The 12,640-nt window shown below is 35.9% G+C and overlaps 1 protein-coding gene across 8 annotated transcripts in view; it reads left to right on the top strand.

Moving 5' to 3' along the window:
• The window catches only part of EDA (ectodysplasin A), a 339,263-nt gene that overhangs the window by 1,369 nt on the left and 325,254 nt on the right, over positions 1-12,640 (top strand). The window contains exon 2 of one of the 8 annotated variants that reach the window (XM_036270895.1): positions 3,637-3,687. The exons of the other annotated variants lie outside the window; for them this stretch is intronic. Coding sequence (XP_036126788.1) covers positions 3,637-3,669 — 33 coding nt within the window. The 3' untranslated portion in view covers positions 3,670-3,687. The remainder of the gene's footprint in view (positions 1-3,636; positions 3,688-12,640) is intronic. 8 annotated transcript variants of the gene reach the window in all.

Genomic DNA, 12,640 nt, shown 5'->3' with positions numbered 1-12,640 from the left:
AACAGGAATCTACTGATGGATTACTCAAGAGTTATCTCTCAGGAGCAGTTTTCTTTTCTTCTCTTCTCTTCTCTCTTTCTCTCTCTCTCTCTCTCTTGCAGTCTTTATGGTGTTTGCACTCTTGTTAGAAAATTATTAGCTTTGGTGTTTATTTTCTACTCTTTCCAGATCTTTATTGAAGTAAGTTTAGTGCACTTAAAATAAGTATCCTCTTGACTTCTGAATTTTGTCTTACGTGAAACTTAAGAGAAGCATCCAAAAATCCTTTGAGGTGATTAAAGAGTACTAGTGAATTTGTTCCTCTTGGGGAAGAGGTCCAGTAGTGCTAATAAACTCCTTGGCATGACAGACTCAGGCCTTTTATATTTACTACCACATCCAGAGTCATTGTCATACTCTGTAAACAATATTTGTGCTACTTTGGCCACCCATCCACAGCTGGTGTCACATTCATGATAATATTGTAATGTTAGGACTGACACATTTTTCTGTGATGTGCATTGTAAAGTTGCCCTGAGCCTTAAAATGTCTTGCTACCACACTCCAATTTATATAACAGCTTATCAAATAACAGAATCAGTAGACATGCTTCTCATACTTGAAACTTTAAACACTGTAGCTAAATGATAATTAACTTGGATTCTGGCTCCCTTTATCCACCACCCCCTCTAATGCCCAGTAGAAATATTTAGCAGCTGAACACTGATATTATGTGAAAAGATGAAGGAATCGAACTTCTTTAGTCAGATGGTAGCCAAGGCTTTTTGGCATTCAGAATAGACAAACCCATGTTTATAGACTGAGGATTGGCAGGACAGCTGTACTCTAGGGCTTCTGTGATGATGTGGTACTTTCACAGGTCTATAATAGCATTTAGTTGCCTGTTCTTTGCATGGCACTTCAAATAGTCCTTCCTGAATTTAAATACAGCTCCCTAACTTCTGTCTTCTCATTTTTTTATTGAAAGTATTACAGATTTATCCCCCCCTTTCTTCCCCTATTGACCCCCTCCTCCCTGCTCCCTCCTACCTCCTCCTGCTTTTCCCAAAATAGTGTCTGTGTTCATTGGATGTGCATATATGCATATAAGTTATTTGGTTTATCTATTCCCAAATCCCCCACCCCTCTTACCTCTGAGGTTTATCAGTCTCTCCTCACCCCCCTTACCGCTGAGGTTTGTCAGTCTGTGCTTTATTCTTTCTGTTGTTATGTTTTTGAGCAGTAGAAGCATGCATACTGGCTCTACATTTGCTGACATCAATTGCAGTCAGAGTTTTCTTAGAGTTGTGAGTGGCCATATGAGTCCATTTTGTTTGATCCTCTTGGAGAACACAGGCTCTAAGGGGACAGTATCCAAGGTGTTGGTCTCTTGACTCCTACTTCAGTGTCCATTCCCCTATATCATACTACCTCCTGAAGCCTTTTGGGGGAGAGTGGGGTGGATCTCAACAGTAGAATTTTCCCAAAGTAGATGTGTCAGATCTGCATCACTTAGTTCTACACCATCTATGTTTTGGCTAAGCTAAGTTTAACTATGTATTCTTTATTCTTCTTGAACTTCACTTTCAGGAGAATTGGAGCATGCCTTGAAGGAACTTTAGCCCAGATTCAACTTAACTTTATCTTGAGGATATTAATTTGGGGGAGAGAGAGAGAGAGAGAGAGAGAGAGAAGTTGATTGGCTATTAGAGTTGAATTGATACTGCTACATTTTGGGTAAAATTTCTAGCGCCCTGGTGCACCCTCTGCTGGCTTTGCAGGGACATTTAATTGTAGTATCTGCTGACAGTCAAGATTCTAAGTTGTGCTGACAGATTCTGGTTCATAAATAAGGAAGTAAACAGCCTTGTGGGATTTGGCCACGTAGGTCATATTTTTATATTTTAGTTTTACAACACAGACAGTTGCTGTTACAGCAACTCTTATGTGGAGAGGAAGAAATAATATAAAAATAATATACCCTTCAATGGTCAGAACATTCAGGTTTTTCACCAGTTTATCTGCAAGGAGTGAAGGCAAACTGATGGAAATAAATTGTAGGATGATCTCGTGAGACTAAATGGGCAGAACTGGTAGAAGTACTTCACTGTTATAAGGCCGTTCAAATCTATCCATGCTTATGGACTTAGTTATGACCCAAGAAAGGGATCTAGAAATCACTGAAGATGTATGTATGTCATCCCTCAATTTAAAAACTTTTAAAACAGGATATGCAAGGAAATTAGGGCAGTCAGAATACATAGAGAGATCAGCAAAGTTCTCCAAGGGAATTTTTAGAGAAAAGCTTCCCTACTGGGGACACAGCTGCTGATGATATTAGCACTTTGGACCTAGAATCATAACTCTCCTTCAGCCAGAGTAGTGGAATACCTGTAGATTTATCTGGATAGTTGAGATGATCTCAAGAGAAACGTCAGTCTCTGAATTAGACAAAATACAATATGATTGTTAGAGTAAAAATAAAATAAAAATGAAATCACTATTGATTATTCTGTAAAGTTGGCTCACTTATGATTGTGGTCCTCAAAGCCAAGAATATGGTGGGCATCATAAGGAAGGGTGTTGAAAACGATAACAAAAGAAAACCTTTATCTTTTCCATGTAAAAGACCAAAAGTGGATTTATAGTCATAGTCATATAGGAAATTCTGGTGGTTGTTCCTTAAGAAAAACCTAACAGCTGATAAAAGTCCCCAGAAACCCAATTAAATTAATCAAAAGGATAGAGGGACTTTCTAGTTGGGTTTTTTGTTTGTTTGTTTGTTTGTTTGTTTGTTTCAGTCTAGAGAGAGAAAGGTTGAGGGAGGAATATAATCAAAGTCTAAACCATGAGAGACATGACTAAAGTTAATATATTGTTGTAATTGAACAATTTAGGTCAATAAATAGAGCCTGCTATGAGCCAGACAGTGTGTTAGTTATTAGATACATTTTAATGCCTAAAATAGTATTTTGTGGAGGAGGCAAGTAAGACTAGTAGCTGATTCAAATGATTGCCCCAAGAAATAACCTAAACTGAAACTCTAAGTTTTAAAAAGTATTTAGAAAACTATGTATGGGTAGTTTAATAATGGTTTATTTGGGACTATTGGGGATATTTAGAATATGTTCCAAATTATTTGAGGTGATGTTACAGAATTCAAATTTAACTTTATAGAAAACATCTCTTGGTTTAACTAGGTAGAACATTAGTTATCCAGATTTTGACATTATTTATTAAAGTTGATTGATCAAGAAAATAACTAGGAATCATTAAATCCAAGATTTTTTTTTTTTAGGGGAGTGGTATCTAGGTAAAAATTTTCTACAGATTTAAATATAGAATTTTCAGTGTGATTTCCACGGCTTTTGACTGACTCCAGTATACATATCCCATTATTTCTCTCAATAATCCTACTCTTGCAACCCGCCCACTATATCCTGTCTTGAAGTCATTCTGTTGTATTGTTTAATAACTGTTATGTCTTTATACTAGACCTCCTCAGAAATCTGCCTTCTTTTTTTATCTTTTTCCACAATACCTGACATAGTACTTGTGATGATGTTTAGAGTACTTAAATACTTGTTGAGTTGAATATTATTTTGGGCCTTTGGAGATGTTTATTTAAAACAAAGGTATTTTCTCTTTATGTAACAGACCTATTTTCCTCAGGTCTTGCTAACCCTTTGAATTTTCAGCTATGCTTAGGTGAGTGAGTAGTTTCATTGGCAATATTTCACTGATTTCTAGACTCATTAGAAAGTGAAATGGAGAAGAGCTCTAACCATATTACCTCTAAGATGGTGCAGAAAGCTTTCTGTAATGTATCATTTGATGTTTTATTTGCTTTTAGTTCTCATCTCTCGCTTTCTGTCTTAGATCTGTGAAAAATAATATGCAATTTATCTGTAACTACCTTATAGAGAAGATCTTTTTATACTAGAGAAATTTTGAATCCGTTTACTACCCAAGAACATTACCAAAAGAAACTACTTATCATGCCTGTAGGGCGGCCCTCATAGAGAATCATCTTTAATTTTTTTTTTTTTTATTGAATTATGGAGAGAGAGGAAAGGGGGGCGGGACATTGATGTGAGAGTGAAACATGGATCAGCTGCCTCCTGAACTCCCCCTGCCAGGAATCAAACCCAGAACCTTTTAGTACATGGGACAATGTCCAACAAACTGAGCCACACCAGCCAGGTCATAGAGGACCATCTTTATTCTACCCAATAAATACTCATCACAGCTCTTCATTTGTTTTCTCTTCAAAAAACAATTTCTATTGAAGAATAACATGCATGCAGAAAAGGTCACAAATCATAATTGTACAACTCAATGGATTTTTATAAAGTGAACATACTTATGTTAGAAGAACCCAGGTTATTAAATAGTGCTAATATATCACAACTCTACCCTATGCTCCATCCCTATTTCTAAACCATTCTCCTTCTCCAAAGTTAATGACTATCCTGACCTGTAACATCATAGATTAGTTTTGCCCATTTTGAACTTGATATAAATAAAATTGTGTTTGGGTAGTCAGGCTTTTGTTTGCTTGTTGTTGTTTTTTCTCTCAATACTATGTTTGTGATATACATCATGTTGTTGATTGCAATTGTAGTTTTATTTGTATTTTTGTATTAGTCCCTTGTTTGAATGTACCACAGTTTATTTATTCATTCTACTGACAATGAGTATTTTGTTTGTTTCTTGACTGGAGTTATTACAAAAAATGATGCTATGAATATTATCATACATGTGTACTTGAATTTCTATTGAGGATATACCTAGTATTGGAATTTCTGGGTCATAGGAATACATATTTTCAAATTTATTGATAATGATAGTTTTTATAAGTGATTGTATCAATTTACATTTCCACCAGCAATGTGTGAGAATTTTAGTTGTTCCACTAGGTAATACTTCTTATTATCACTCTTTTAAATTAGAAGCATTCTTGTATGTGAGTTTGTAGTAATATCTCATTGTTATTTTAATTGCCATTTCTCAGAAGATTAGTGAAATTGTACTCCTTTTCATATGTTTATTATCTATTTGGATATCTTCTAATGTGAGGTACTTATATAAATATTATGCTTCCATTTAGAAAATTGGATTGTTTGTTCTTTTCCTATAGATGTGTAGGAATTCTTTATATACCCAGGCTATGAATTATTTTTGTATTTTTTATGTTACAAACCCTTCCCAAATCTCTATAGTATCTTTTCATGAACATACGCTTTTCATTTTAATGTGCCAGTTTTTTAGTATTTTCATTTATAACTAGTATGTTTGTATTTCATTTAAGAAGTATTTCCTTACCTTGAAGTCATGTAGATGTTCTCTCATATTCTCTTATAGAAGTTTTATGCTTTTGCCATTTCACATTTAGATCTACAATCCATCTGGAACTGATTTTTGTGTGTGGCGAAATATAGGGGTCCAGCTTTATCTTTTCCATATAGATATTTAATTGCCCAGTATCATTTATTATTAAGAATATCTTTTTCTCTACTTCTCTACAGTATCACCTTTGTCATAAATCAAGTTTCTGCATATGTGTGAAATTATTTCTGAACAATTTGTTCTGTTTTATTAGTCTATTTCTCATTGCAACAATACCATAGTCTTAATTACTGGACTTAATAACAAACTCTTTATATCTGATAAAGCAAGTCTTTCCACCTTTTTTCATTTTCTTTAAAAGTATCTTGGATGTTCTTGGCTTTTTACATTGTTCTATATATTTTAGAATCAGCTTGTCACATTTCACACACAAAAAAGGAGTAGCTCCGAAAAATGATGTCAGCAAGATGGTGAATTAGGAAGTCTTAGACCCTTACCCATAACAAACACACCAATTCAGCAACAATTCATGGGCAAATTCCTTTGTGAGAAAGTAAGGAACTATTTGGAAGGCTTCTGTACCTGGGGCAAACATGAAAGCAGACTCACTGAAGCTAGTAGGGAAATTTGGGACACCCTATCTCCAGAATTCCTGCCACCAGCGCAGCACCATATGATATGGAAGGGACCCCCTACCTTCCAGTTTCTACCTTCTAGTTGAGGAAAAGTGGTGGTTCACATATCCAGAACTCCATGTTTTCTGACGACTGGCTTCTGTCTTGCCAGTTTTGGACCTCCTCGGGGTCTGCCTGGGGGAGAATGGAGATGGTGTCTTGATCTGGTAAACAGCATAGCTCCTTCCTCTTTCTGAGCAAAGAACAAGAAGACAAAACATCCCAGTTTTCAACATTCCTCTGGGGAAGGAAAGAGGTTATCTGTGCATTCTGTGCTCCAACTCCTCCAGGGCTGCCTGAAGAACTAGCATAAGACTTGCCAGTCTAGTAGCTCTGAGGGGTGTTGCACAGTCTAGTTTCCTGGGGAGAACAGAGATGATGGTTGGAATTGACAAATGTCATAGATACCCCCCCAACCCTACTCACACAGAGTGAATGGATTAAACAGCCCAGCTTTCAGCTTACTCCTAGAGATAGAAGAATTGATCTGTGCATTCAGTACCACAACTTCTCTGGGTCTGTCCAAAGAATTGGCATCTATCTTGCTAGTCTTGGAGCTCTGATGGGTCTGGCAGTGTTATCACCTGGGAGAGAATGGAGATGGCAGTTCAGACTGGTAAATGCCATACTTTGCTCACCTATACACACTCAGCACAAAGTGGGTATACAAAAAACTTCTTCTTGCTTCTCCTTGCAGGGGAGATGCTTGGTAGAAGGCCCCAAAATCTCTAACCTGGCTGATTGGCAGATGTCTTCTCCTATACAAAGTCAGTCCATGAAGACTGGGAGGATTGCTTGATTTGTGTTATGTGCAGATACCAACAGACAGTCGAGGAAAATGAAGAATCAGCAAAAGATGTTCCAAAAAAGGAGCACATTAAATCTCCAGAAAGTGACCCTAATGAAACAGAATTATAAGATTCAGCTGACAGAGAATTCAAAATAATGGTTATAAAGATGCTCACCAAGATCTATAGAACAATGTATGAACAAAGTGAGAATTTCAACAACAACAAAAAGATATAGAATATGTTAAAAAGTACCAAACTGTCCTGGCTGGTGTGGCTCAGTTGGTTGGAACATCGTCCTATGCACCTAAGAGTTGCGGGTTCAATTCTTGTTCAGGGCACATACCCAGGTTGTGGGTTTGGTCCCTGGTTGGGGTGTGAATGGGAGGCAACCAATCGATGTTTCTCTCTCACATCGATGTTTCTCTCTCTTTCTCCTTCTCCCTTCCTCTCTCTAGAATCAATGAAAACATATCCTCAGGTCAGGATTAAAATTAAAAAAAAAATGTACCAAGCAGAAATCATAGAACTAAAGGCACAATAACTGAAAAATTCAAAGAGAGAGATTCAACATCAGTCTAGATAAAACAGAAGTAAGGATCAGTGAAATATGACAGGTCATTGGAAATAATTTTGCCAAAGAAACAGAAACAAACAAACAAACAAAAAAAGTGAAGAAGCTTAAGGCACTTGTGGTATAGCACCAAATGGACCAATGTAGGCATTAGGGGAGTCGTAGAAAGAGAAGAGAGAAAGGACCAGAAAACTTATTCAAAGAAAGAACAGCTGAAAACTTTCCAAATCTGAGGAAGGAAATGGACAACCAGATTCAAGAAGCCTAAAGGATACTAACTAAATGAACTCAGAGGAATCCACACCAATGTACATTATAACCAAATTATCAAAGTGAAAGCCAAAGAGAATTTTGAAAGCATCAAGAGAAAAGTGACTTGTCATATACAAGGAAATCCCCATAATACTATCAGAAAAATTTAGAGTAGAAACCTTGCATGCCACAGAAAGTAAGATAACATATTCAAACTTCTGAATGAAAATAACCTGCCAATAAAGACTAGTATACCTATCAAAACTGTTCTTCAAAAATAAGGACAGATGAAGACATTCCTAGACAAATAAAAGCCGATGAAGTTCATCACCACTATACCTGCCTTACATAAAATGATAAAGGGGGTTTATCAACTTGAAAGAACACTGAACAGCTACAAGATAACATAAGGAAGTATGAAACTCTGTGAAAATAAATATATAGACATATAGAGAATACTGTATTACTGTGATTTTAGTACATAACTTTTATTTCCAGTATAAAAATTTTAATTACAAATGTATTAAAATAACTATAAGTAAAATATGATAAAAGATACACAATATGACTAGATGTAAAATTTGACAAAAATAACAAAGTGTGTTTGGGGAAGAAGTTTTTGTATGCAATTGCACTTCAGTTGTTATTAGCTTTAAAAAGACTGTTGCAAGGTATTTTATATAAGCCTCAAGGAAACCACAAAAAGTATTTATAGAAGTTACACACAAAAACATGTAAAGAATAAAAGCACATCAATAAAAAAATCACAAAGCACTAAGTTAGACAGGAAGAGAGGAAATGCAAACAAAAGAATGTCAAGACTAACAGGAAACAATGAAAAAATGGCAATAATAAATTCTTCCCTATCAAAAATTACTTTGAATGTAAATAGTTAAAACTCCCCCAATCAAAGAAATATTGCAGCTGAATTGATAAAAGCAAGACCCAATCATATGCTTTCTATAAGAAATTCATTTTAGATTTAGGAAAACAGGCTGAACGTGAAAGAAAAAAAAAAAAGATAGTTCATACAAATGGTAATCAAAAGAGATCAGGGATGCCTATACTTACATCAGAAAAAATGAACTTTTAAGTCAAAAGTGGTCAGAAGAGACAAAGAGGGACATTATATAATGATAAAAGAGTCAATTGGGAAGATATGACAATTATATATGTACCAGCATCAGAGAACCTATGTATATATGTAAAACAAACACTGAGAGAACCGAAGGGAGATATAGACAGCAATAGAATAACAGTAGGTGACTCCATTACTCCACTCTCAATAATAGATAAGCACCTAGACAGAACAATAAGGAAACAGAGGACTTCAACAACAGTATATAGCAGATAAACCTAGAAAACTTGTACAGAACATGTCATCCAATAGCAGTAGAATACACATTCTTCACAAACACATATCTTTCTCCAGTGAAGATAACATATTAGGTCACAAAACAAGTCTTAACAAATTTAAGAAAATTTAAAAATACCATGTACTTTTTTTTAACATAATGGAATGGAATTAGAATCAATAGCAGAAGGAAAACGAAAATTTACAAATATGTGGAAATTAAACATGTTTTGAACAACCATTAGGTCAAAGAAGACATAAAAAAGAGAAATTAGAAAATACCACGAGACAAACAAAAACAAAAACACAACACACTAAAACTTATGGGATGTGGCAAAAGCAGTACTAAGAGGGAAGTTAATAGCAATAAATGCCTACATTAAAAAAGAAAATCCCAAATAAACAACCTAACTCTACACTTCTAGTAGCTATAAAAAGAAGAACAAATCCCAAGTTAGAAGGAAGACAATAACAAAGATTAGAGCAGACAAAATAGAAGATAGAAAAATCAATGAGACTAAGAGTTGGTCTTTGGAAAAGATAAACCAAAGTGACAAACCATTAACTAGACTAAATACAAAAACAAGGAAGATGACTCAAAATCAGAAGTGAAAGAAGAGACATTGCAACTGATAGCACAGAAATAAAAAGGATCATGAGACTACTATGTACAATTATATGTCGAGAAACTGGATAACCTAGAAGAAAAATGGATAAATTCCTAGAAACATACAACCTACCAATCCTAAATCATGAAGAATTAGAAGTCTGAACACACCTATAATTTTTATGGAGATTGAAACAATAATCAAAAAACATTCAACAAAGAAAAGCCCAGGACCAGATGGCTCCATGGGCAAAATTTACCAAACATTTAAAGAAGAAATAACACCAACCTTTCTCAAACTCCTCCAAAAAATTGAAGAGGTGAAATACTTCCGAACTCATTTTATGAAATGAGCATTACTCTGATACCAAAGCAAGACAAAGACACCAAAATAAAATAAAATAAAACTACAGGCCAATATCCCTACTGAATATAAATGCAAAAAAAAAAAAAAAAAAAAAAAAATCAAGAAAATACTAACAAACTAAATCCAACAGCACATTAAAAGGATCAAATGGAATTTATTACTGGGATGCAAGAATGGTCTAACATATAAAAATCTCTTCATGTTATACACTACATTAACAGAATAAAACACAAATTACATGGTCATCTCAATAGAAGCATAAAAAGCATTTAATAAAATTTAACATACCTTCATGATAAAAAATCTCAACAAACTAGAAATAAAAGGAATGTGCTTCAATATAATAAAGGCCATACAGGAAAAGCCCACAGCTAACATCATACTCAATGGTGAAAAACTGAACACTTAGATAGGGAACAAGGAAAGGATGCCCATTCTCACCACTTCTGTTCAACAAAGTACTGGAAGTTCTATATACAGGAATTAGGAAAGAAAAAAGCTGTTTAAACAGAAAGGAAGAATTAAAATGGTCTCTGTCTGCAGATGACATGAATTAATAAACAAATTAAGTAAGGCTGTAGCAATCCAAATCAGCATACAAAAATCAGTTGCATTTCTATACAACAACAGTGAACTATCTGAAAAGGAATTAGGAAAGCAATCCCATTTGCAATAACAAAATTAAAGAATATAATACTTAGGAACAAACATAACTAAAGAGGCAAAGAACTTACGCACTGAAAACTACAAAACAATAATGAAAAATTTAAAGACAACACAAACAAATGGAAAGACATCCAATAACGTCCATGGATTTCTACACAAAATATCCCTACCACCTAAAGCAAATTACAGATTCAAAACGTCAATGTCATTTTTCACAGAAATAGAACAATTGTAAAATTGGTACGGAACCACAAAAGACTCTGAATATCCAAAGCAATCTTGAGACATAAAGAACAAATCTAGAGGCATCACACTTTCTGATATCAAACTATATTACAGAGATATAGTAATCAAGACAATATGGTATGGGCATAAAGACAGACAAAAAGACCAGTAAAACAGAATAGCCCAGAAATAAATCCACATATATACTGATCTTTGAAAAGGGTGCTAAGAATACACAATGAGGAAAGAATAGTCTCTTCAAAAAATTATAGTGTTACGAAAACTGAATATTTACATGCAAAAGAATGAAATTGGAAACTTATCCACAAAAAACAACACAATGGATTAGAAACTTAAACCTGAAGCTGTAAAATTCCAAGAAGAAAACATGGAGGAAAGCTTCATAATATTGGCCTTGGCGATGATTTTTCATGAGTATGACACCAAAATTATAGGCAACAATCTTAGCTGGTGTGACTCAGTTGGTTGGACTGTTGTCATGTGCACTGGAAGCCCACAGGTGTGACTCCAGGACACATACCTAGGTTGTAGGTTTGATTTCTAGTCGATGTCTGTCTCTGTCTCTTAAAGGGCCTGTGCATGGAGTTACCCAGACTCATTTCCTCTGAGCTCTAGCTCTGGGGCAGCAGCTTAATGGGAACCATGGCCACACAGGGAGGAACTGAATTGTCTGGCATCAGGGTGAGAGCTGGGGTGGGGGGGCAGCTTTCTGCCATATAAAAGTGCTGGCAGAAGCCACTGTTCCTTTTCTGAGACCATCCCCCACAGAGGTGGCACGTGGGTGCCACATCTGAGTCTCTATCAACCTGGCTCACACTCTTCACAGAGCCCTGGTGATTCCCTGAGATCCCACCCCACCCAACTTACAGGCCCGCCCAAGCCATTTCCAGTGGCTTTTCTATACAAATAGCCCCTCTTACCTCATACTTTGGACTTTCCTAAAATCTCTCAAACAGGCAGCATCTGGCTTCTGCATACCCTGTACCTCTTTCCCCAGGCCCAGCACTATTGACAGCCTTGGTTCCCAGCGTGTCCTCTCCTGGACATCTCCAAGCCCAGCACAAGTAGCATCCATCTGCAAATCATTCTGTAGCTTGTGCTAGGTGGCCCCAGGCAGGGCACAGGTGGTGGCTGACCTTGCACCTCCTAGGAGGCACCAGAGCCAACTATATGCTGTTGTTTTATAATTTAATTACTTATATATTTTAAATCACACAAGACATTGTCATTGTTGTTTGTTTTCTTTATTGATTTTTAGAGAGAGGAAGGGCGAGGGAGAGAGAGAGAGATAGAAACATTGATGAGAGAGAACATCAATTGGCCACCTTCTGCATGCCCCTCCACCCCCACTGGGGATTTGGCCCACAACCTGGGCATGTGCCCTGACCAGGAATTGAACTGGTGACCTGTTGATCTTTAGGTTTTAGTAATTTTACCATGTTGTTCATAGGTATGATTTTTATTGTCTTTTTAAAAAATACTTTGAATATATACAAATTGATTTTAGAGAGAGGAAAAGAGAGAGAGAGAGAAACACTGATGTGAGAGAAAAACATTCATCAGTTCCCTTCTACAAATGCCCAGACCAGGGATTGAACCACAACATTTAGTGTTATGCAGGATGATGCTCCAACCAACTGAGCCACCCAGCCAGGGATAGGTGTGATTTTCTTTATGTTTATCTTCATTGGGGTTCATAGTATTTGAATTAGTGGTTTGATAGTTGTCTGTCAGTTTTGAAACATTCTCAACCACTATTTCTGTTTTATAGATTTGTTTTTAGA

The sequence above is a fragment of the Molossus molossus genome, unplaced genomic scaffold (assembly GCF_014108415.1).
Source record: "Molossus molossus isolate mMolMol1 unplaced genomic scaffold, mMolMol1.p scaffold_m16_p_2, whole genome shotgun sequence".
NCBI classification, from domain to species: Eukaryota; Metazoa; Chordata; class Mammalia; order Chiroptera; family Molossidae; genus Molossus; species Molossus molossus.
Note: the sequence above shows the minus strand (reverse complement) of the source record. Positions and strands in the feature narration are given on the sequence as shown.